Raw genomic sequence first — 26,297 nt, 5'->3', positions numbered from 1 at the left:
ATGTCTGACGCTGTAAATACCTTGATGAGGATTACTGGTGCACGCGCAGCCACCTCTGTTCAGTTCGATATTACAAAAGAATAGGAATAAAGGATAATTGCAATTGAACTAAATCTAAAATGACATAAAATGCTTTAAGGACATAAAGTAGGTAGATGAAACAGAAAACTCCGGAAGAAATGGGTGTGATAACTTACTTTACCGTGTCTTTAAAGCGGATGCATTATTATATACCTTTCATATTAGGAAGATCTATGACAGAGGATAACCTCTCTTTACAATCATCCCTAAACCACACGTTTGCCTGGAGTATGCACGGGCAAGTGGTAGTATCTCTCGATCATGGTGTCCCTATGTGATTCATAAATCTTACTTCCTGGTAGCCTATGTCCTCCCGAGGGTACGTAAGTCCCAAACACTTTCAAAGACAATTTCGGACTAATTTCGTTCGGCTAAATCTTCCGACATCGCCAGCGGCTGAAGAGAGTGTGTAAATCCAGCTAGGGTCCATGCAGGTAGCAAAAAGTAATGTAAGTCCCCAATGGTTCCTTGTATGGTGATCTACCTTCTGTTGTTGGCGATCTATAGCCCGTGTTTTTATATTGTATTGTCTTCTTTAATTACAATCTTTTAGTTTTACATGCTAGTTTTATGTTCATATATGTCATATTCTAGTATTTTACTGCCCATCGTCGACAGGTTTTATTCTTCAAAATGTTTTCATTTTTCATTGTATGAATAGTTTTCGTCAGGATATTGCTGAAATATTGCCGATGTTGACGTTAAATATTAACTCACTCACTCACCCTGGTAGCCTATACTGTATTGCTGTTTAGGCAATGTATTGAACAACTGGGATCTGTATATGTGAGAGTTATGAGGAGAAAATTTTCTTTATTTTGCTCTGATGTGTGCGTATATGAGTGACAGGTCCTCATGTGATTCACACTTGGGTGAAAATGCCATTTTATTATCGTGTTACCAATAGATAAAACTAGATGATCACCACACAATGCTACATGTGCTTTTCCACTCTATGGAAATCGTATTCTTGGAACTCTTTGAAATCATTTCTTCAAAACAATTGTAATATGTAGCTTTCAACTGTACCGTTTCTCTTGTGTTTCTTTCATGTGTGGAACCAAGGAAACTAAATTTGATGTCGGCTAGACTTTTAGGTAATTGTTATATTTGTATACTTATCACACAGTGGATAGCGTTCTCGGCATGATAAAGCCAACGGATATTTTCGGTATCCTTTGGGGTCATATACTGATATCGATGCAAATTAGAGAGGTGATACGCAAATTTTAGGGAATTTTAGGGAATACTGTGTAAAGAACATGGCGTCACGTCCATCCATCGGCGATCGTGTCCGGATTGACGGCCTTTGTTACGGTACTGTCAGCGCTTTGATCCAAGAAAATTCATGCCCTGTAATGATATATGGAGTGAAGTACGAAGCAAAGATAGATATTCATAGTCTTACGAAGACAGCAACAACAGTTCACCTTGATAAGTTAACGCAGTCAATTGAGTGATCAGTAGAACATTATGTCGCCGAGCTTAAGACGTAACGTATTACTACTACGCACATATTTGTGACGCCATATATAATCTGTGCAGATTTTACGAAGTTTAGTTTCATGATTTGTAGCAATTGAAATCGCTTTTAAAAAATAAATATAAAGTAAGAATGACATTGTATGATAAGGATCGCTAAATACAACGTCTATTCCTAATGCAGGTTATGAACCATCAAACCACAACCTGTATTACATGTAAAACCATGGACTATGTATACCAACAGACTGTCGTGCTTAATGCACAGCGAATGTAAATATTTCACTACACCTTGTTCAGACACACACTGCCCAACGCCCACGGTATACTTCCTAAGTAGAAATAACGTATAACTACTTTTTAATATGCACACCTTTCGTTAAAGATCTAACTTGAAAATACAGCTTGAATCTGTTGTGATAGGATGTAGAAATGGGTTACACGTATTCGTCATATACCCTGGACCAGTTCAATGAATACCTCTTTCAATCCTCGTCTGTTTAAATGCAATACGTTGTTGATTGTGATACATGTTCTACCATCTGCTCAAAGAATTTCTGTATTGCAAACGAATTTCAATAGCGGACCGATTTGACTTGAAAGTGTGTCTGTGGTTCTTTACACAACATTACATAAAGGTGTTACAATGGAGTGCATACGTGATTGGGCAAAGGAAAGGAAAGTTATGGACACACGACATACGTGGTAAAACTTGGTTTGGGATAACTCGAAGTATTTAAACAGGACCTTACAACTTCGATACAACAGTGTTTTAAATTTGACTGTACGTTTATAAATACTAATGGGAATACATTTATCCTCCATTGGAGGATGGGTGAATACACAGCTAGCTATACACATTCACATTACGTGTTTATGTCACGTTTATGTGAGTTATATAAACCATTTCTACAATATCATACAGGTATTTACATCATGCACATATCGGGTATTGTAGGCTCAATGTTTCAAATTCATCTTTCCTGATAATAGAAAATTGAGGAAGTTAAACAACGTTCAGTTGCATCGCATATAAATCAAGCTCACCAGTAGGTAGAGTGTGAACGTGTAACAGTGTCATTCTGTGTACTTAGCTCCCTGTGTGACTAACCTATTCGCCTCATACTAGAATTAACCATTGCAGGAAAGGATATGCCTAGTTGTATAAGGGATTATACCTTCGACAAGTTATACAGAGTAGTCGACATCAATGATAACAATTAACACATACATGTAAAGTATAATTTAATCTTAAAGGAACAAGTGTTTTAGAAAGTTGGGAGTTTTTCTTAACTGGACCACTCACTCATCCATAGACACACGATCGCGATATAGCATTTTTATAAAATATGTTCGTATGGATATAGGAAAGGATTTTGTACCTTGTAAAGACAATGCTCTCACGTAGTCATTGTGTTTTCAAAAGACAGGAAAAATATATTAATAGCTTAAAAGAAAACCAGGGACTTGAAATGAATCATTAGAAATGTGTTACTGATATAGCAATAGCAAAGTTAATCCATTTGAGGTTGTAACACTGAATGAATATTTCGATAAATGTTTTATTTGTTATTTCAACATAAGTCAAGCATCTTCGTGACGAAGCAATTTACATGTATACCTTAAGATATCCGAGCTTCGACACAACCTTGCATTGTGTAAACATGTTTTATCTATATATATTCACTCTCTGTACTGACTCAGTATTCACCTGATGAAGGAGCAAGAATTAGCCGTGTAACGTCGTGTAAAGAATAAAAAGAAGTTGTTATCCATAAAAGTGTCATGTATTCATGTTTGTCCAACTTCTAAATGCCTTTCAAAAACTTCAACCTTTAAACGATTACTAAAGCAAGAATACACAGGGGCTCGGGACAACCAAAAAATCGACACAAGGGTGTATGCATAACTTCAGCCTACGACAGGTATTTGTCTGGCATTATCTGCAAACCAAATGCCATTGAAGAGAATTCTACGTGATATCAGTGTTTACTGGTTTGATATTGGCGAATTCAATAAAACGTCTATCCGAAATCAGTTGTTGGAAAGGATGGAGGTAAACTTTCCATGTCAACATTTGAATGTTATATTTAGTGTCAATGGCAATACGTTTACATTGCTTTGAACACTCACAGTATTAGCGGGTCAGTGTGTTTGCATACATTATATATGGGTAGAATTTCACACAACACAGAACTTCAATATGTCAGACCCAGGGTCCCACTGTACGTTCGAAATAGGAGAGACAGGTGCCTCATATTTGTTCCTTCTATACTCGAGCCGAACGAAAACAAAACTTTTGATATATTGTAAAGGATATTATAAAAGTCACCTTCCGTTATTAAAATTGGAGAAAAAGTTTGCAAAATAGCAATAAAAACACAAAATACGTACTCGTATTTCCGCCTTTTACGGAAACATCCGACAGTTAATGAGCAGAGGGGGTATCACGTGACATGACGTCACATGTGCCTATTGCTGATGGCTGCCGCTTTGATTTTACCGCACAACTTAACAGCGTCCATCGATTCAGGAGCAGTAAAAGGTGTTCCTGGTGTCATTTCTGAAATGGATGTTAGACCCTATCAATACGATCCGATTTTACATCTTGCAAGACAATCTTCCAGTGAAGATGAAGAAGAAGAATCAAGTGAAACGGAGGCACCGCTTGAGTTCAAAATACATTAAAAATTTTAAAATATACCATATCATTTAACAACAATACTATTTGACAGCAAAATGTGATACAGTTCCAACCAGCAAACCCACCCCTATAAGTATATGACCAGTCCCTAAGAATTATATTTTTAGCAATGTGATTGCAGTTCCTTTTGTGTCAAATGGGTGACTGTAGGGTGTCTGGGATTTAAAAACACAATAATTATGCTTCAGACGGGGGAAATAGAAATTATCTGCTACAAAAATTACACTGGAGTTATTTTGTTGAAAACAATTTAGGATCCTAGTTCTCATTAATAACGTAGCAAGTCTCCACACAAAATCCCAGCCTGGTCGAGGAGAGATAATATTCCCGACGCAGATAAGTTATTCCCCGAAAACTGGTGAATTATTAAATACTTGTCAGGACAATGTATGTTTCCCCAGTGTTTGGTTATGGAAATAGTTATGGCACTCGGCCATAGCCTTAGAATGGCATCTTGTCAGCCAATGTGAACACAGAACAACTTTCACGGCACACACTACTGACAAATAGCGAGTCTGATGCCGACGTGCGTAATTGGACAAAATGGAAAACAATGAAAGCAACAAGTACTTCAAGATTTGCCGTTGTATTCGGCAATGTTTCGGGTAGTCTGCAGCATTTAGGGCTCTAAACCGAAAAGAACGTCATAGCGAAACATTTTCAAGCTCATGTGAAATCTCTTACTGATTTTGATATCTATCTCATGGGTACCAGTGGAACTGCCCCCGCTACAAAATGCCCCCGCAAATTTGGTCATTCATTCTAATTTTGTCAAATTTATTTAAAATGATTAAATATATGCCGTAAATGCATAGTTTTTGTCAACTTTGATATTATTATCTTCATATAAAAGTTAATATTAAGAAGTAATATTTCTGATAAATGTTCCATCGGTAAACTCATTACTTTATAAATTCTTTTATATGAAGAACATAATATCAAAGTTGACAAAATTATGCATTTATGGCCTATATTTAATCATTTTAAATAAATTGGGCATTTTAATTACCCCCCTGGGGCTATTTGACCAAACCTCCGGGGTAATTTGACCAAATGTGCTGGGGCAATTTGCAGCGGGGGCAATTCGACTGGCAATCGTACTTGAATTAATTTATGTTAAAAATACCACTGACATTAAGCTGTAACAGGGAATGATGGAGTATAAATGAATCTCGTGGGTAATTCTTCCTTCTTCAGCCTAGCTTTGGGATTTGTATGCCCCATGTGTGCTTGTCTCTTTCATATGCGTCCGACTCGGAATGATCGGACCATTTCTCCTGCCTAATTCTGTCTCTTTACTTAGAAAACGGAAGAAATGGTGGCTTCCCATTGTTCGATGATTCCGTGCATCCCCAGGCAACAGAATACACCATCGTACCATTTACAAAAACGACAGAAACAACACGATTTGTACTACTGTAGCGCTTGGTCTTTGGCAATATGGCGGACTCCAGGCACATTTGACGTCACGAGCGGAAAGGTCACGTGGGCTCCAGCGAAATATGAATAAATGCCGAAGCTGAGATTTACAGAAACTTTTTTCGCGATTAAAACATAATTATACAAAAGTTTTAATTGAAAATTTGGGAATATGTTTCTGATGACTTTATCTTTCACCCAGCAAATTATTGCAATTCATTCGTATTCTCCATTAAACCTCTACAATTTCAATCCCAATGCATGTTAAGCTGCGCCACCTTCAGTGTTCGAAAAAGAACGCCGATGTATATATCACGTGACCTGATCTGACATACATGTTATCTTCTTCCTGGTTGCCGATATGTGCAGTGTGATGGGGCTTGATGCGGAATGGTCCTGTGTGTAGTGAGTACTGACTTTAATAATGTGACTGTGATTCATTGAATATATACGAATAATTACATATGAATGACATAATAACTGTTTCCAGTTTACATGTAGTTAAAATGTCATAGCTAGATGATAATCATATTCATATCGTCGTTAGCTATACAGCTAGTCCCACATAATCACATTGTTGATCACGGCATATTGTTGACATTACAGGGTTGTATTATAACTTCACGTACCTTGTCGTCTCTGTTCGTGAACTCAGAATCAATTTCATGAAACTCGACACACAAATACGGACAAGGTCTAAAGTGTATGAATACTCCACTGAACATGTACTGCACATACAATTTGCACTTTGTAAACCCTCAACAGAGCCCTGTGTTTAGTCTTACGCTGCACTGACGTGTCTTGTTATTGCTCAGACAGGGCGACATAGGAAGGAAATACAATATTGCGACGGTCCCTGTGCAGAGAACCTTGACCTTTACGCCCTCGGTCCAGCATTTATACAAAAGATTAATGCCACGTTTGGAGCATACAATAAATTGTAATCGCTATTTTATTTAATATTTCCAACATTTACTTGTTGCTTCGACCATCTATTATTTATTCCAGTTATTCTGTCGATATTCTGAGTACTTTCACGTTACCTTGATCAATTTCTCGGTAATTAAGTTTACACTAGTAAATATTTGTCAGAATTAGTCATGTTCGTTCAGGAGAAATACGGAGCTCTGCAAAACCAAAGTGAATCATATTCGCGAATCGAGTTTCTAGTCGAACGTAAAACACATCCTCTAATGAAAACAAATTTTTTTGGTGAAAATATCTGGAGATGTTTTGAGTCTATATCAATTAGGTATACGTGACATTTTCAGAAAAAGGAATTCTAACGATAAAAATACACGTGCACCATGTACCCATGTTGATCTTTACAATGCATGGTCCAAAGTTAAATTAGTATTCCATCAAGCATGTGTACGGTTTCAGTACAAGTCCATCTGAAAAAGTAGAAGCAGGAGAGTTTCTGCGAGGTATGTCCCAGTCATAGTATTAACCGTTCTTTTAAGGAGATTCTGAAAGTATTTATCACATGTTTTCGGAACATATATTTTGCAAGATGCATTGCTAAATACTGCCAAATATTAGTGAAAGTGAATATTTAAGTGAAAATAATTTGAATATATCTGAAAACTATAAACAACACCATAAATTCAAGAAAAGAGTGTAGAATCCTGTCATTCCTAAAATATATATTAACAGGTATGTTTGTTGCCGATGATCTGATATAATAATGATGAATAACGAAATTAACATCATCTATGTTTAAATAATATATTCATTTGTGTTAATCACGGTGAATGATGAAAACAAATGGATGTATTTTCACTGGCGAAAGCTTTATATGTTCGATGCTAAATGGTGTTTCTGCGTTGTAAAGGTATCACTGAACAATTATTTTGTTCTTCATTTAACTGAACACTCGTGAAAACATCGTTCCAGCAGCCCACAAACACCTGAAAAAGACCAGGAAATTCAAGCAAATTCGGAAACTCAACTCAACACTTCAAATTGTATTAATTAACTAAAACATCGGTCAATTCCAACACGTCTTTGGAGCAGCTGTCGCTATGTTAGTTCGTCGTTGGGGGATATCAGGGAAATGAATGGGTCTAATTGTTTTTCTCCAAGGATACTGCTTGTTCATTGTTAAAAATGCAGTCAGCAATGTTCCAGTAGTAGTACTACAGTGGTCTATAAACGAAGCACTCTCGACCAGACAATCTAGTGATTGAAATTATGGGTATTCCTTTGGGCGAATTGAGATATGACGATCATGAAACTCATTTAGTTTGTAGGATTTAACAACCATCAGGGGTTATTGGATCCCTGATGTAGCTTCATTCCGTTAGCGTTCAAATCGGCCTTTGAGGGAAAATGCCTTTCTTTGTTTTTTCCCCGGAACATCGTGTTTTCACATCATTCAACAGAGGTCATACCACCACATAGTCTTGATTTACAAACCTGAAAGGTTGAATATACTGCAATCGACAAGGGCAGAGAAGGTGCCCGCCACTGAATAGTTCCAACAGGTACACAGTGTACTGTATATTTGATACAAATTAAACTCGGCGTTGATGTAAATTGTTTGCTTCCGCTTTGACGAATCGCCTGAAAAGTTATAATTTATAGACTCGCTGCAAATTTAAATGATTCCACTGGTATTAGGCAGACACAATGAGTCCACATAACATACAATAAGAATAATATGACATACTCGTATGTCTGTGTCTGTATGTGGCATGGATATTAAGCTTGATCTAATCCAACGGAAAGGATACAACAAATCCGGCTCTGTTTACATGACGACTGTTCGTTTTCATTTAGTTACACGGCATGGGTTGGTTCTGGATAGGACTGCTTGTGGTCTGTGTCTCTGAAGCTCTCATTGGTAAGGACTTTATTCTTAAAATGTATTTATAACTATTACAATGTTAAAATGATGATAGTACTTTAAACAATGGGCATGTTCATTTAATTATTGATCTATTAAAAGAAATTGATTTAAGTGATCAAACTTTATTTTGCTCTGTAATTAATAAAGGAATTTTAATTTGTTAGAATGACTTAATGACTTTGTGAGTGGCAATTCCTTCAAAGAGGTTTGAGGTAGCGTAAAATGTTTGCCCCCGAGAGTGTATGTAAGTCCGTTTTCATTCAAAGATGTTTTTAATCGTAGAATATGTGTTCTTTCAATTCTGGCTAAAAGGGAATAAAATCGCCAACTACTGAAGGGATGATGTAAATCAAGCTAGGGTCCATGCACTTAGCAAAAGCACTGTCGCTCCCCATGGTCCCCAGTGAGGTGATCTACCTTCAGTTGTTGGCGATCTATAGCCTGTTTTATATTACATTGTTTAAAGAACGTTTTACATTTACAAACTAGTTCTATATCTAAATCTATGATCTTCTATTAACTCACTTAATATTCACAGAATGTAAAAATGTAACTATCTGATATACTTGTTGGACCGTATGTATACGTAGGATCACTTTCAGTCGAGTTAAGGTATCTCGTTTCAAACAGAAGCTGCGTGTCACTGTCACACTGCAGCTGCCTGTGCCGTGTTCCCATCTACTCCCTGTAGCCAGGTCGGTGATCCAGACAGATGTCAGGAAGGATGGTTCGGTTCCTACTGTCAGAAACGTGAGTGTGATTTTAATTGGTTGATGTAATATCATGAGTACACATAACCGATATTTGTTATGCTGATTATGTATCTATACTTCAGAAAACATTGCTTTGCGGAGATCTAGCAGCCAGAGTAGCACTTTAGGCGATCGTACGGATTTTTTTGAAGCAGCATTGGGTGTAGACGGCATAGCCACCACAAGTGTCACGAGCACGCCACGGACATGTGCTCATACCCAACAAGAGACAAATCCCACCTGGACTGTGAACCTGAACACTTCAGTTCCAGAGAAGATACAACACATCAGACTCTATATCCGTGACATACGTGAGTACACATGTTTCAAGAGGAGATGTAAGGGTGACAACATCCTTCACAGCAAAAAGGGTGTATTTTAAACATCGAGGGAATTTCCCCTTTTAAGTGACAACCTAAAATTATACAAGTCCGAAACCCACGAAAATTGACTGAATAGAATATTACTGAACCAGAATATATGTTATCAAATCAAATGTGTGAGAGATTGTTGAGGAGTTCTTACACAAAAATGGGTTACTTTGCAAGAGTCATACATGTATTATGTTCATCTAAAATTCCATCGAACAAGGTATTGAGTCACCAGAACTGTACGGGCTGTTCTGTCGCCTTTTAAAAAAATATTAATTACGACACGATGTATTAATTGCATAAAATAGTATTCCACGTTCTGCCTCACACTGAACGATATATTACACCATGAGAAAACCAACTGTTTCACATCAGCTGAGTAACGAATGTTGTTAGTCAAGAACGACATCAGTTTCTTAAACATCATTTCCAGTGATAAGTAATAGAACACGACATTTTTAACCGAGTTTCATCATTTATTAAACGCATAACAATAATCTTTTCAACGTTATGAATTTGTTTTACAGTACATCAGTTCATGTATAAACAGCACCTTTAAACAGTATGGAATATTTTGCAAAATTTGGTTTAGAACAGTTGCCTGAAGTAAGTGGCTACATGTACACTAGTGAGTCAAAACTTTTGATGGGGAGTATATATGAAAACGATGTACTTTGAATAATTATTCAAAGTACATCTGGATATCTGAAATAAACTTTGAACACATTTTGTTTCTCATGAGCACAGTATTAACCTTGATATCTAAGTAACGCTTCAGTTTGCTTTTTGGAACCGTGTGATAAATGATCATGTTTTTTAACGATAGCCTCTTATAACGCTGTGTATCATTGTGACTTTTAGCCTGTTTATCCCGTAATTAAATGCAAGCACTCCCTGATAACATTAGTTCGGATTCTGAGGTCGAATGTTTTTTTAAGGACCGACGAAAAATTCAGTGTATCCTTGCACCTAGAAATAAATCCAGGAGTTTCCCTCATAAAAAAATCAATATTATGATCAATTCACAAATGGTTACGTTCAACAACATTAACGGAGATCACTTATATGTAAAAACACAATATTTTGTATCCATATAACTGTTCCATTCATTGTAGCAAGCAATGTAGGTAATATGGCACTCTTATTCAGTCAGAAATGCAGAAATCTCCATCATCAATTTACAATTTCAGCTGTAGCAAATGTTGAAGAGAAGTGTTGATGCAAATATACCCGGCCTGTAAAGTAACAGAGATCAATATCAGTGTCATTTAGGCATTCTTAGACTTAGGACTATTAACCGCATGCTCTGAAACGTAAACGTATGTATTTAAGTGAGTGAGTGAGTGTACAGGTGTATGTTTGTCATCACTTGATACATGTCCTCATCAAATGTGGTTTCGAACAAAAATGCATGTCAGGTTTAGCGATATTGATACTGCAGTGCATGAATAATGCCACATAGAAGTAACCACTGAAAAATCTTATCATAAAACTATCATTTGGAATTAGAGATAATATTTGATCCGATTCGTTTTTCTGCGTATGTTAGGTTAAACGTCAGTGCCCTGACAGCTTGAATGATATAATATGAACAAAAGAGTGTGTTTATATCTTTCACAGCACGTCATCTATATTATCTATCTAACATTGGAAACACATCCGCCATGGTTGATACCTATCATATTTCACATTTATTTGTGCTCAGTTCAGGAGAGAAGCGATGGCATGGAGATATTTGTTGGAAACCAGATGTGCTACAACTGGTCATCCACTGAACATCCTCCACCTATAGCTAATGTCACCTGCCGCAAGCCACTGACAGGAACCACAGTCACTATACGGATACCTGGTTTAACGAAATATCTTACTTTGTGTGAAGTGCAGATATTTGGTATGTAATGGCTATGTGGATTCACATAGTTAGATTTTGTTTTTTATCGGATAAACGTTATACTGTGATTATGTTCAGAAGTATGAGTTCATTTGAAACTGCATTCGGCTCCAAACAGTGGTTCACCAAACAGTTGCACCTACACATTGATCCTTTTTAATTATATAAGTTGTTTCAATCTCACCCTGATAATAATAAAGCCACTTATATAGCGCTGAACTCGACTATACAGCATACAGCATAATGTCTGAACTCCGGACAACCCAAGCTGCCTGTGAGGCGCTAGAAGGTTAACAGTCATATGACTTATCCCACCGGGCACACATTTTCAGCTGGATGAACAGAAAGAATTTGGATGAAAAGAAAGAATTTTGAATAAACTCACATGTATCACGTTTGCTTCGTTGTGGGGCAGGACAGAAGAAGCCCTAGAAACTCTCAGGTGTCAAGGGGTATTCTACCATGGCTACATGGAATGCTCGAATTTGATTGGTCAATCCATAAAATCAGACGGTATCAATTTGGATTGAAAATGCATCTGATTTCACGGCGCTTTACTGCGCAAATTAATCATTTGAAGCCGCTCGCTTCAAATGAAATTTAGAGACTATCAATTCGGTCTAACACTCATCTAATTTCCAAACACAGTACGTTTATCTCCTAATTAGCCAAACCTATCCAAGTAATCTACGTGGCCAACGTTGCTTAACTTCAATTGAATTGTGACCTGAGATCTATGCACACGACACAAATAACCAAGCACTGCTACTCTTGGTACTTCCCCCTTGAGATATTAAGATTTATTACCTACGTGGTCAACGTATGGGTAGTTGCATACTAATCTCGTACGTCACACGAGTGTCGTATCGCGTTGACCTGTGTCGTAACGACTTGACCTGAGATTCTAACAATTTGATTGGATAACCGATGACCTCTCAATTAGGTCACATTCTGACGTAACTATTTTTTCATTCATAACGAACACGTGAATTCATTCATTCTATAACTTAAATGCATTGTGGGAATGTAAACATTGCGAACGTTGCCGTGTCGCTGTTTAATTGTGAGTCGAACTGAGACATTATATCCATCGAAAAACATAAACGGAATGTTTCCACCAGTGATGTTAGCCGAATGAAGCAACTGCAAACCAAGAAACGGGGTGCTACGGAGTAGTTTACTGTAGGAGGCTGTACGAGGCGATGGCAACTGACATGCATCCTGACGTCTGTTACCAAGGCAGTGACGTCATTACAGTGTGACGTCATGCAAATATTGTACTACAGTACAAAACTCTTCCGCAACCTCTTTATGAAACCGGTTTCGGTTTGAAACCAAAAAATAACAAAAAATACGCTATTTGGTCAGTTTAATGCATGTAAGACGTGGGTAATAAATAAAATACCACACTCGGTCTCATTACATACGAATTATACGGAACTCGTGACCTTCGCTCGGTCAGATACCATAGGAAGGACACTCGTTTCGTATAATTCGTATGTAATGAGACCTCGTGTAGTATTCTCTATATACCAAAGCAGTGGAAATGAACATGTAATGACTGTATCGCAAAACTTCCTACAACGTGAATTTGGATATCAGATAATTTGATCATGATAATCAATATTTCAACCATAATGTAATGTGTGTACATAAAAGTTAGATTTGGTTGGCTGGTTTGATGTTTAACGCCGCACTCAGCAGTATTTCAGCTATATGGAGGCGGTCTGTTAATAATCGACTCTCCACTGCATCAGCATTGATCTACGCAATTGGGATCACATGTGTCAACAAAGTCAGCGAGCCTGACCACCCGATCCCATTTGTCGCTTTTTACGACAAACTGAAGGGAAAAATCTAACCCGGATTTTCGCGTGTATATAAAAGTTATAAATAACATGAACATATTCCACCTAGGATCCGAAATAGTCACATTCATATAAATGTTGAATACATACGATCTCAAAATCGTACTGTTAAACTGTAACCGCATGTTGAACAATATTCAGTTTGCAGTGACGGTTGGTTTTCTGAAGATTGTGACAAACAGTGCCGGTGCCTAAACAGTAATGATGTATGTGACAAGATCACTGGTCGCTGTTCTAGTGGGTGTTTCCCTGGAAATCATGGTACTGATTGCCAAACAGGTATGTGCTGAAAATACAAATAACATTTAATGGGGTAGGTATCTCTGGTACGCGCAAATACTTTCCAGGTATTGTTAGTCTACTTCTGTTTTTAGTATGTTGGTGTGATGGAGCTTAGTCGACAGTATCAATGCATTCTTAAGTAATCATATGTCCAAAAGCATTTTTCAACAGCAAAGACACAATATAAACTGTATATAATTCTAAGTTGTATGGAACGGTATATCAAGTTATATTTTTATGATATAAAGTGTTGATCTAGTTTGTTGATAAGTTTGAATAATCCAACACTCTATGGATGTGATAACATCAATGGTAAATGTCACCTTATTGTTGATGTCATCCTATCTGATAAATGGCAACTGGATTGGTTGGCACATTTGCTCGACTTGAAAAAATATACATGTCATTGTACGGATTTAAAGGGGATTTGAAGTATAAGGGTTTGAAGTAAATCCCAACCTTGATAGTTCTTATACATGGTTTGTGCAGATTGCTTCTACGTAAGTAGCATTTATTTTATGTCCTTTAACAGAAGTTCTTTGAATGCAATGATGCTTCCATATAATGGTTTTGTTATTTTTGTCAGTGGGAACGACTACATGTACAGATGTTTCATGTAGGGCATCCTGATATGTTAGCTCATTGAGAATGGGTTTACTTTGATTCCGTTGACTCATTTTTCTAGTTTTACAATTCACAGCATGATGCAGTGAAAGCCTCCGAGCAGGCTGTTGGCACACCAGTTAACATTTTGATTGTAAAATTTCCTTCTTCCATTACGATTTACAAAAGCAGAAACGTGAAAATGACTGCGACGCTTTTATTTTAAGACTATCAGTTTTTGTGCATTAGAGGATGTGTATTTGAATGGGTGAAGAACGACACAATGTTATGTCTTCAACATAAGTCCTAATTTCTTCCTATGATCTTTTCGATAAATGGATATTTGTCTGCAAATTTTATGAATTATAATTAGACCACATTTGTTTGTTTTTGGAGTCCAATTCTTGGTGATGAACGAAAGTCCTTATGTTCAAGCATATGTGGTCTTGGAGTTGTTTGGGTCCTGTAGTCACTCCAGAGTGACAGGATGAGCAGTACATGTCTGTGTGAATCCTACAGCATGTCCAGATGGTTCCTATGGTATCAACTGTGCCTCTCCGTGTGGAAACTGCCCCAGTGGCGTCAGATGTAGTAAGATAAACGGAACATGTCCTGGAGGATGTGCCTCGGGGTGGATGAGAGACCACACAATGTTATGTCAACAACATGAGTAGTGATATTGTCTTATGAAAGTTGCATTAATGGTCATATAGACATTAGTTACTAGGTATAAGCGATGACAGGACAAACCATCTTGGAGAATGTGTGTCAGGGTGGTAGAGGGACACAACATGTATACAAGGTAAATCTATATGATTTAAGTGGACAGAAACTTTCAATAATAGATCACGTCATGCGTTCAATATGTATATGTATTTTTTGCAGGATGTCCAGATGGTTCCTATGGCATAAACTGTGCCTCTCAGTGTGGAAACTGCCTAAACAATGGCATCTGTGAAAAGACAAACGGACGCTGTCCAGGAGGATGTGCAGCAGGATGGCAAAGTGATACAACATGTCTACAAGGTGGGTCTGCATCATCTTAAAAGAAGGTTAACCTTGCAGTATACTGTTGCCTAATGACTCCATTATGTTTGTTTGTTTGCAGCATGTCCAGATGGTTCCTATGGTATCAACTGCTCCTCGGAATGTGGAAACTGTCTGGATGGTGTCAGCTGTGACAAGATAAGTGGAACTTGTCCTAAAGGATGTGCAGCAGGGTGGATTAATGACGGCACGTGTCTACAACGTGAGTATTAATGGCGTATATTGCACTTAAGGTATAGTAGTATACACAGTGGTGGTACAGGACCGCAAAGTAAAAACCCTATGTTAAAGTAATGGGGAAAAGACCAAAGGGTGCACCTCCACTCAACATTTGAGTATATAGGGACACTCTTTGTTGTTATTGTTTTTTTCTTCGCGGCCCCAGTAGTCCATCCAACCCCAAGACAGGTATACAGAAAGCAAAAATGGAGTCCAGCGCAGAAAAACAACAACAGTTTGGACCACTCTCATGTTGTTTCTCCATCAGCGAAGGTGCACTCAAATTAGAGATACACTATGTACATAGGTATAGATCGCGTGAAGCGTATGCGGAGATTCGATTGGGTCGTTTGTCCCTTCAAGAAGCAAAGAGGAAGTACCACATATTGCGAATCCATGGCAGCTCCGAGAGAACTGCCGACATGGGCATTGTCTTCATGGCCCACGTATTGCTTTCGGACCGAGAGAAACAAATCCTGGAGAAATCTCGACAAACCTTCTACGAGTGCTGCCAGATGCCTCACGAGTTTCTGGAACTGTATTTGCTGTACTTTCGCCAATTCGTCGAAGACGGCAAAATAGTGGATTTCATCTACCCCTACCCACCCAACCAATTTCGCCCGGCATCGGACCAACTCCGCTACGTTCTCGCGGACGACTACTGCTGCCCAGCAGAACCCAAGGACAGAAGACACCACCGGTGCACCGGTGCACCGACTGCCTGGCTGGCATATCAGAACTCCCCACTCTCTTCAAGGGAGACAACTCTATGTGCAAGTGCGGCACCATCGACCACTGCGTTGACAGCAAGAAATGCGTTCTGTGGAAAAACAAAGCTATAGAAGACTACACACCATCCCAGGATGATCGACTCCCACTCGAGGTTCTGGAAGAAATCCCAATCAGCTACTTTCTTTCGAACATAGAGAACCAGTACGATGACGACTGCCTCTCGTGGTGCCTGCGCTACCAACGTCTTGTTGACGAGTTGGCCAATTGTCCATGCAGCGAGAAAGAATCTTGAATCTTCCGGCAGCTATCGGGACAAGAAGACCTGCCATGGGGACAGGGACGGGGACGGCATACCACCCCTTTGCCCAACTACGGCGGACCCAAGGATATGGAAGTGACAGCCCCTCCATGCAGCGAACACCAAAAAGCCACAGACGTTCCGGAAGGAATCTACACGTGCCAAATGTTCGCCGTAGCAAAATACGAAAGGAAGAACCGACTGTTGCTGCTACTGGATTCGCCATCGACTGGAGAAACAACAATTCCGGTGTATGGCTACAGGATACGAGAAAAGGTTCGAATAGAATGCCTACGTTTGGAGGGTGGACCGTTTCTTTGCAGGCTGGGCAAAATCTGCCACTCGCCCATATCGAAGAGGAAAGACAATCGAGAAGTTGAGTTGCAGCTCGCAGAGACCGAGCGGGATTAGCTTTTTCTATCGAGAAAAAAAAGAAAAAAGATAGACTGGTGTCTGTAGTATACAGCTAGAAACAAATAGTCCCACCAGGGATACAGAATAGAATACCTCTCACGTACCCAACAACATACATTCCGCTGTGATTTGCAAACCGTTTAGCTGTATCGTTGCCAAAGTGGCCTAGTATACGAGCTGGTTGGTCTATTGGTCCTTCCCCAGTCATTTTTCATAGCTTTTTGTCCACAGAAGAATACTCCATGGGGTTCTCTTTCCAGTATGCAGCCTCTGCTTTGTCAAATTCCTCCTCTTGTCTTAAAACCGTTTTCAAGACACCATTTATCTATTTTGTGTAATCACAATTGCATTTGCCATTCAATAGTATGCATATTTGTACCGCGACAAGAAATATTAAAATCATCCACAAATAACGATCCGTCAATTGAATCGTTTAAAACTATAGATAAACTATTTATCTTTATACTAAAGAGTGTGACAGACAAAATACTGCCTTGTGGGACACCCTGATCCTGATTGTCATTCAAAAAGTTGGCTATAAATTGAGGCAGGCGGCCTCGAAATCCGAAACCATGTAAATCTTTTAAAATGCCATATTTCCATGTAGTGCCATATGCTTTTTCTAGATCAAAAAAGATAGACACGGCGTGTTGTTTATTAATTAGAGCGTTTTTAACAAATGATTCTATATGCACCAAGTGATCGACAGTACTTCTGTTTTTAAAACCACATTGTATATGTGTTATTAGGTTATTGGTTTCCAAGTACCAAACAAGTCGATTATTTATTATGCGTTCCATGGTCTTACAAACACAGCTAGTTAATGAAATACGAATGAAATGTCTCTTCACCACAGTGAGCACACACAACGGACAATGTGCAAGTATTTACACCATGTCCATACTTCTGGCATTTAAAGCATCTCAGGGGATTAGGAATGTAAGTGTCAACTTTGATATTGCAATAACCTGCTTTCAGTGATTTGGGAGCAGTTGGTGACGAAAAGGAAAACAGATAAGTAGTTGTCAACAGTTTCATTGTTTTTACAGATTGAAAAGCATTTTACATAGAGTACACCTTGATCTTTCATTTCAGTCACGATGTCAAGTTCTGACATGTCAGAAAACAACCGATCACGATCTCTGATGATACCTTTGCTTGTGTTTAATGTCCTGTGAGCAGAGACAGCAACAGGAATGCTGACAAACGATTCAGTGTTCAACAGATTGGCTGATTGCTGCCATTTCCCGCACTCAACCAGTAACGCACCTGAACGTAACCGTTTAATGTTCTTAACTTCGCTGGTGATACCTTGAATACCCTTGGAAACCGCGAAAGGGTTCAGCTTTAATGGTGTTTTGTCGAGAGTTTCAATCACAAGAAAGCGTGGCCAAAGTCAATTGATTTGGACGGTCTAAGGTCATCATCATCAGGATCATTTTCAAGAGGACGTTTTGTTTTTTCGGTGGGGGTTTCATAAGCCATGGTTAGTGTAGAGATTTCATCATCCGAGTTCCCCACCCACCACGGAGTATCACAAGGACAATGTTATATACAAGTGGATCTCCGACTTGCAGCACCAAGGATACCCGGATGATATACTCAAGCAGAAAGATTAAACAAGTAATCAATCTACCAGATTGGCCCATGAGCCATCGCCTTCTGGGCATAAGACTACAACAAAGATGGCGAACCGAACTTGTACTACTTGAAAGACGGGCCGAGGAGAGCATTCGTCAGAGACGAGTTGATGATTGTACCTCATGACACAGTCCCTTTTCGATCGCCCACTGTATGATATAGGTCATCAGTGTGTGTGTGTGTGTGTGTGTGTGTGTGTGTGTGTGTGTGTGTGTGTGTGTGTGTGTGGTGTGTGTGTGTGTGTGTGTGTGTGTGTGTGTGTGTGTGTGTGTGTGTGTGTGTGTGTGTGTGTGTGTGTGTGTGTGTGTGTGTGTGTGTATGTGTGTATGTGTGTGTATGTATTGTGTGTGTGTGTGTGTGTGTGTGTGTGTGTGTGTGTGTGTGTGTGTGTGTGTGTGTGTGTGTGTGTGTGTGTGTGTGTGTGTGTGTGTGTGTGTGTGTGTGTGTGTGTGTGTGTGTGTGTGTGTGTGTGTGTGTGTGTGTGTGTGAAAAAGGCCTTGATTTTTCCCGACCGACCCCATGTTCACTTAAAAGTCAATATTTCAGAAACTATTCGACCGATTTTCGTCAAACTCAGTAGTAGTATACCCAATGAGGCTACGGGATTAGGGACCTGGTCCCGTATCCCCATTGTGTATACTACTGGTATAGATATATACCAGTTAGGTTAATGAACTGAAATTCAAATCCATAACCTATGTAGCTACATTTCGTTGTCATTTCTAATTCCTGTTAGTTTGGTTGTAGTCATTGCAATCCAGCATGCCATGTAGCACAGTCAATGACACTCATGGAACCTGTCAACAGCCATATCAGGAGAAACTCTTTGTGAATGATGACAGATTCATTCGTAAACAGGCATGTCACAACATGAACGCTATGATTATAGGCTGTCGTAACTTTCTTAGATTCCAACAACGAAAAGCTGGATACCTAATTTGAAGGTATTGCATATCAAACATGACATTTGTATTTGAAACGATTTCATATGGTTCTCATATGGTCTGCCGTTGGTACACATGGGATTAACTGTACATCTGTGTGTAAAGGTAAGCCCTATGGCACATACAGTGGTGAGACTATGCAACATACAATGAAATGATTCGACTTAACAACCTTTTGTTTCTTTGTGTTGCGTTAGTTTCGAATATTATTTAACACTATTTTTATGAGGATTAGAATTATGCCATACAAGGGACAACATGTCTTACTTGATGAAATGAAAACCGGAATTTCAGATCAGTGTTAAACACGCACAATGCACCTGAAACTGACGCACTTGTAAATTCTTTATTCTTTTGATATATTCTGGATTATTTTCACAGTTACCTATTTTTCTACCCTACAGAGGAGTGTTCCAACTGGGGAATCCCAGTGGCAGCTGTCCTTGGTGTGTTGCTCATCTGCGCATTGACTGGGGCAACCTTATACATAAGACGGTATTATATTTTGCATCACTGTTGTCCATACGCTAAATGAATGTGCACCGGTCCTTGCAGACCGTTTCCTTTACACATCAAAAACGTGTTGTTCTGTTTATCCTGTATAGAAACTTTTCATTGGTGATAAATATATTACTAGCTATAGTATTTTAGCAGTTTCTAAATTCGTTGAGTTCTGCTTCAAACTTTAACTATTTGACTCGTGTATCAGTATGTGCACTGGCGGTTGTATTCATATATATATTTACAGATGCTTAATGTGTTAATTAAACTTGTGCGTGAGAGTAAATCAGGTAATCATTGAAAACCAACGCCGAAAATGTAAAATACAGTATACAATCACTCATGTGATTGTCATCGTTACTACAATACTCACAGTTCACCCCCTATTTAGATATATTTCGAATCGTAACCTCCCCAATTCGCTACTTACTATTAAACACAGTTTCAAAGTTTTGTTTTAGCTGTGACGTGGCAGTCAAGTTACAACAGTTTTGAGGACCCATTTTTCTGGTTTCTGTTAATTTTACGAATTAGCAATGACTTTTTTTCACGTCAGATTACTGAAAGAACTGGAAAGCATGAAGACCAAGGTGAGAGATGAACACTATGTGACACTTGATGAGAGGACGAGGACAACAGTAGCAGAAAGTACATACGAACATATCGGCAATGCAACGCCCTACTACAATACAGTCAGTCACGTTCAAGATGAAACTGGATGAGAGGACAAGGAACGGTACCACACTGCAGAAATATGTATATTTTTCACCCCATCACAAAGTGACACACTATTGGGGACGTTTAGTGATTTAGTAAGAAAAGCATGTACATGCTAATAGATGTTTTCATACATAATTTTATGTTTTGTTCTCGATCAAACTAATCAAATTAAATGCAGCATCAGTTGCTTCCGGGACCATAGGAAGACGTAGCGTAGTGCATATACAAAATGAAAGTAGAATGTCGACTTAAATAAATATTGAGGCCTGTACATAATCTGTAAATGACACCAAATAGTTATAATATTTTATTTTGTTGACTCACGTTTTATTTTATCTTTGTCATCTGTTGACACCGCACATCTTTTTCTGTCAACGTTAACATTCGCTGAGTTATGCTACTTTTCATGCTTTGTTGACTAAGACTTAATCGATTTATGACACACATCGTTTCATTCTGTAAACATCAGTCAAAGCTGTTATGACAATTTGTCATGGACGTGCTTCCTTATATTGCCACTATTGACAGAACATGTTTTTTCAAATGGACTTAAACGAATAAGTCCATTTCTTGTATACAATTTCTGAAATCTATTTGCAAGCACATCACACAGAAAATACTAGTGAAATACGCTTGAACAAGTATCGCAGATAACTGGTAGATGGTACACAGAGACAGGTATGTCAGATGTACACGTGTTTGATTTAAATAGCCCCGTGTAAAAATAATGTCTTGTAGTCATAAGAGTGATAACGATAAATTTGACTATAGCTACAGTCTTTACCTTGATATTTATTACATATTTAGTGATGTTCGTGTTATCATGAGAAAGGACATTATTTGCAAAAACTTGCAACACAAAGAAATTAAACAATAATTATTAGGATAATGAGCCTTCTGTTCTTAATATTAGAAATGACACAAAAATTATATTTTCCGTTAATGACCGGCTTCTACTGGCATTCAATAGTTCGTTTACAGCTTTCCAATCTATACAGTGATTGATGTTGGTGGCGACAATTCGCGGCACCTTCGAAGAATGAGAGGCTACCGTAACAGAGGGTATACAATAAAGATTTAAGCCAAACTTACATGTTTTAGTTGTTTATTCATACCTAAAGTGTGAAGCCAGAAGGGAGCACATTATTATGCAGTTAAGAGTTACACAGAGTCTCACTTCAGAGACTTCAAGTAAACGAACAGGTGATAACAAAGTCGATCAAAACCATGTGAGACCACCTATCACTAGACAATTTACAATATTATTGTATTTACCGATCGGTGGGCCATAGTTTCATACGCAGATATAAAGATAACAGTTGCAACAGCTATACGCATATTTTGCACAAATCTACCTTTGATTCCGTTAACACATGATGTGGCAAGTGAGTGAGTGAGTGAGTTAATATTTAACGTCACATCGGCAATATTTCAGCCATATCGTGACGAGAACATTTGATATTGAAATGAAATATATGTATATTATAAAAAACCTGCCGACGAAGGACAGTAAAACAACTAGAATATCACAGATATGTATGTAAAACTAGTAATTAAATCTAAAACGTTTTAACAATAGGGGAAAAACAATACAGTATAAAAATGGGCTATAAATCGCCAATAACTGAAGGTAGATCACCATACCAGGAACCATGGGGACTTACATTACTTTTGCTACCTGCATGGACCCTAGTTGGATTTACACCATCCCTTCAGCCATTGGCGACAGAAGAGAAATCTAGCCATAAATTAAAAGCACACATATTCTACGATTAAATACGTGGCAAGCCTAAATTTACTCTAAATGTTTTGGGATTTACGTACTGATGTGGAAAGAGATGTTGCTGCTGTGGATGCTGCTGCAAGTGATGACGTTGAAGAAGTGTACACTAGTTAATAGTTCACGATATCCTTCTTACAGCGTGTTGCATCTAATGGGTTGTAAATGACCATCAGGGAGCTGGACCTATTGCTAAAAGAAAGGCTATTAGTGGTGTCATAACTAGATTGACATTATGATCAGGTAGACTGTACACATACCACGCGTGCGTGTGCGTGCGCCTATGCGTATGCGAGTGCGGACCTGTGTGTGCATGTGCATGTGTGTATGTTGTACAGCGGGTCTTCCTAAGACCACCGTGTTGTAACAATTGCATCTCATATAAGTGAGTGAGTGAATTTAACGTCACCTCGGCAATATTTCAGCAATACAGTGACGAGAAATGTTGTATATACACAATAAATATACAAGTAGTTAAATAACCAGTCATCGACGGACTGTAAAATAACTAGAGTGTCACAATAAGAGTTAAAACTAGCTAGCATGTATTTTTAAAAGTAGAAAACTATTTTAGACAATACAATGTAAAAATGGGCTATTGGTCGCCAACAACTGGAGGTAGATCACCATACTAGGGACCATGGGGACTTACAGAACCTTGGCTACCTGCATGGGCCCTAGCAGGATTTACACCATACCTTAATAAATAAATGTTTACCCTTATTCAATCGTTTGAGTTTTCTTAAGGATTTTCATTAAAGGGGAAACAATTACTCGACAAATCCAAACATAAGTCTGATAAAAAACTGGCTAAATAAGGCAGATGCATCACAACGTTGAAGACACATAAACACATAAAGGGAATTTTATTAACACGTATTCTGCCGAGCTGAAAGTTTCTAATCACGATTAATAAGAACATCGCCGCAGATCTGGGAAGGTACGGCAGCTAGCCGTGCATATGAAAATCTGCCATGGATTTGTAAATCCGACACGGATTTGAGGCCTGGCATGGATTCAAGTTTTGCATACATATCGAGACAATCGCTCGTTCGATCATGAGTGTTTGCATACGCCTTTCATATCAGACATTTCTGGTCTTGATGTATCAGCAAACCTTTGAAAAGAAGTTTCCGCGATGTCCGTGTTTTACTGATTTGACGTTGGTGCATACAATGCAAAGCTTGTTTATCTACGAAATCAGAGAGAGATGTTGGTAAACTCTCCATATCATAATGTCAATGGTACATTTAGTGTCAATGGTCATATGTTTATTTTATTTTCTTGTCACTGTAATCGCAAAGTATATCTAGTCAGATGCTCTCAGCGGGCAGTGACTTTGCCTACATTATATGTGAGCAGAAACAGAAGTTGAGAGAAAGAGTGTGATATTCAGTATTTGTTCATCATACATCCGAGCCTTTAAGGCTTTGCAATGTCAATTTCAATGCATGTTAAGCTGCACCACCTTCAATGCATACAAGACAACCCGTTGAGCATGTGACTTCATCTGTCATACATATTATTTTCTTCCTGGTTGCCGATGTGAACGTGCAGTGAGATTGTGTTCTATGCGGGATGCCCTTGTCCGAGGTGAGTACATACTTTAGTCATTGAATTAGTTGTGATCCATTGAATATACATGATTGACGACATGTACCGAAATGAAATTTAATTTCAGTTTTAGATTCATATTGCTTGACGACAATCTTTTTGATATCATCATTATCACCATACGGCTTGTCCGTTACGCTTTTAATACAGCATTTTATTGACAATACAGAATCATATTTCATCTTTACGAACCTTGTAGTCTCTTCGTAAACTCAAAGCTGAACTCGTTCTTGAAATATGACAAGCAAATATGAACAAGGTCTTTAGTGTGTGAATGCTAGACTGGATATTTACAGCACAGACAGTTTGCATTTTTGTAAACCCTCAACGGAGACTGTGTTTACTTTTAAACTGCAGTTCAGTGTCACGTTATTGCTCAGACTTGGATACATAGAAAGAAATACAGTTATGGGACGTTCCCTGAACAGAGAACCTTAACCTTTGAACTCTTGGGCTTCCATTTGTACGAAAGTCTATTGATGACAATAGTTAAACAATGAATACATTTTTGTTAATCACGTTAATTAATGAAAACAAATGGAGTACTTTATTTGAGTATTCGAATGTAATAAACAGATTTATGTGTCACATTTTGAATAGTCTGTCTTTGCTGAAAAGGTGTCACTAAAAACTATTTTTTAAATGTTTTTCATTAAACTAAACACACATAAAAACCACTCTACTTGACCCCAAACACTTGAACAAAGCCAAGCAATTGAAAAACTCCACTCGACACGTCATATTGTATACATTAACTAAGACCTGAAACCTGCCTGGGCAGTTGGTGCTATGCTAAATCGTTGTTTGAGGATACCAGGGATATGAATGCGTAGAATTATTTTCCTCTCAGGATACTGTCTGTTTATTGTTTAAAGATGCACACAGAAATGTTCCAGCTGCGCGATAGATGTTTGTAAACAAACACGGTTAACGTGAGACGGTATGGTATATTTGGTTTCGTTTCTTTTCTCCTTGTTTAATCCCACACACAGTCTGTAAATAATCGAATCTGGTCCAGGTATTCAAGCAACTGACATCATGAGCATCGATGTACACAGCTGGGAATGGGATACGATGACATGCATCAACCATGTCAGCGAACCGGACCACCCTATCCCGTTAATCACCTCTTATGACAAGCATTGGGTTGCTAAAATCAATTCCACCCGGGTGTTTTGGAATACTGTTACATGTTATAAATATTTCGAATTTGTGTCTCAGGTTAAAAACATGTTATCATTATTCGCTGAGAAACACTGAAAGGTCTAAAGCTCTTCACTCTGCACGCTCAGGTAAGTTTGGCTGTTTATGTGATCAAGGCTGTGAACGTTTTCTGTTTTCATTCAGCTATACTTCATGGGTTGGTTTTGGATGGGACTGCTAGTGGTCTGTGTCTATGCTACTCTCACTGGTAAGAACTTCATTCACAGAATGTAAAAGTTTAATCTCTCATATGTTTATTGGTTTGTTTGAATATGATCACTTTCAATCGAGTTCAGGTATCTATTTTCAAACAGATGCCGAGTGTCACTGTAACACTGCAGCTGCCTGTGCCGTGTTCCCCTCTACTCCCTGTAGCCAGGTCGGTGATCCAGACAGATGTCAGGAAGGATGGTTCGGTTCCTACTGTCAGAAACGTGAGTGTGATTTAGATAGTGAGATGTTGCATCATGTTTACAAATAACCGATCTTTCTTTTGCTGATTAAGCATATATATTTCAGAAAACATGGCCTTACGGAGACTTTGTAACCAGAGTAGTATACTGGATGATCTTCCACATCTGTATGGAGCAGCACTTGGTGTAGACGGCAGAGCCACCACAAATGCCACGAGCTTGCCATATACATGTGCTCATACAAAGATTGAGATAAATCCCACCTGGACTGTGAACCTGAACACTTCACTTCCAGAGAAGATACAACACATCAGACTTTATATACGTGACAGGCGTGAGTACGCATATCTCTTTAACAAACGTAAAGATGCCAAAAGCTGACGCTGCAAGAAAGGGTCTCTTTTGAACATCGGGGGAATAATAATGCCGCTTTTCAATTTACAACCTTGAATTGAACGGCAACGTCC

General features: G+C 38.5%; 1 protein-coding gene across 4 annotated transcripts; it reads left to right on the top strand.

The window, feature by feature from the left end:
- Positions 1–6,023: 6,023 nt before the first annotated feature.
- On the top strand, positions 6,024–20,955 carry LOC124290473 (multiple epidermal growth factor-like domains protein 10). Of its 4 annotated transcripts, XM_046727180.1 has the most exons (11): positions 6,024–6,091; positions 8,468–8,531; positions 9,168–9,287; positions 9,373–9,600; positions 11,366–11,551; positions 13,561–13,698; positions 14,824–14,970; positions 15,190–15,330; positions 15,413–15,553; positions 20,004–20,094; positions 20,657–20,955. In XM_046727180.1, exons 1-11 carry the CDS (start codon positions 6,077–6,079, stop codon positions 20,820–20,822), a joined length of 1,437 nt encoding a protein of 478 aa, XP_046583136.1. In that variant the 5' UTR covers positions 6,024–6,076; the 3' UTR covers positions 20,823–20,955. The 4 variants fall into 4 exon arrangements, with proteins under 4 accessions (XP_046583136.1, XP_046583138.1, XP_046583137.1 ...); XM_046727182.1 differs by lacking the exon at positions 11,366–11,551; XM_046727181.1 differs by lacking the exon at positions 14,824–14,970.
- The last annotated feature ends 5,342 nt before the right edge of the window (positions 20,956–26,297 follow it).

This window comes from Haliotis rubra, unplaced genomic scaffold, assembly GCF_003918875.1.
Source record: "Haliotis rubra isolate DU_JTF1 unplaced genomic scaffold, ASM391887v1 Scf466, whole genome shotgun sequence".
Taxonomy (NCBI): domain Eukaryota; kingdom Metazoa; phylum Mollusca; class Gastropoda; order Lepetellida; family Haliotidae; genus Haliotis; species Haliotis rubra.
This window is presented reverse-complemented; position numbering and strand designations above follow the sequence as displayed.

What these genes read in the sequence shown, in the direction of transcription:
- LOC124290473 (XM_046727180.1), top strand. An exon ending in ACTCTATATCCGTGACATAC is followed by an intron (nt 9,601 to 11,365) that starts GTGAGTACACAT and finishes ATTTGTGCTCAG; the next exon opens with TTCAGGAGAGAAGCGATGGC. An exon ending in TGACGGCACGTGTCTACAAC is followed by an intron (nt 15,554 to 20,003) that starts GTGAGTATTAAT and finishes TCTACCCTACAG; the next exon opens with AGGAGTGTTCCAACTGGGGA.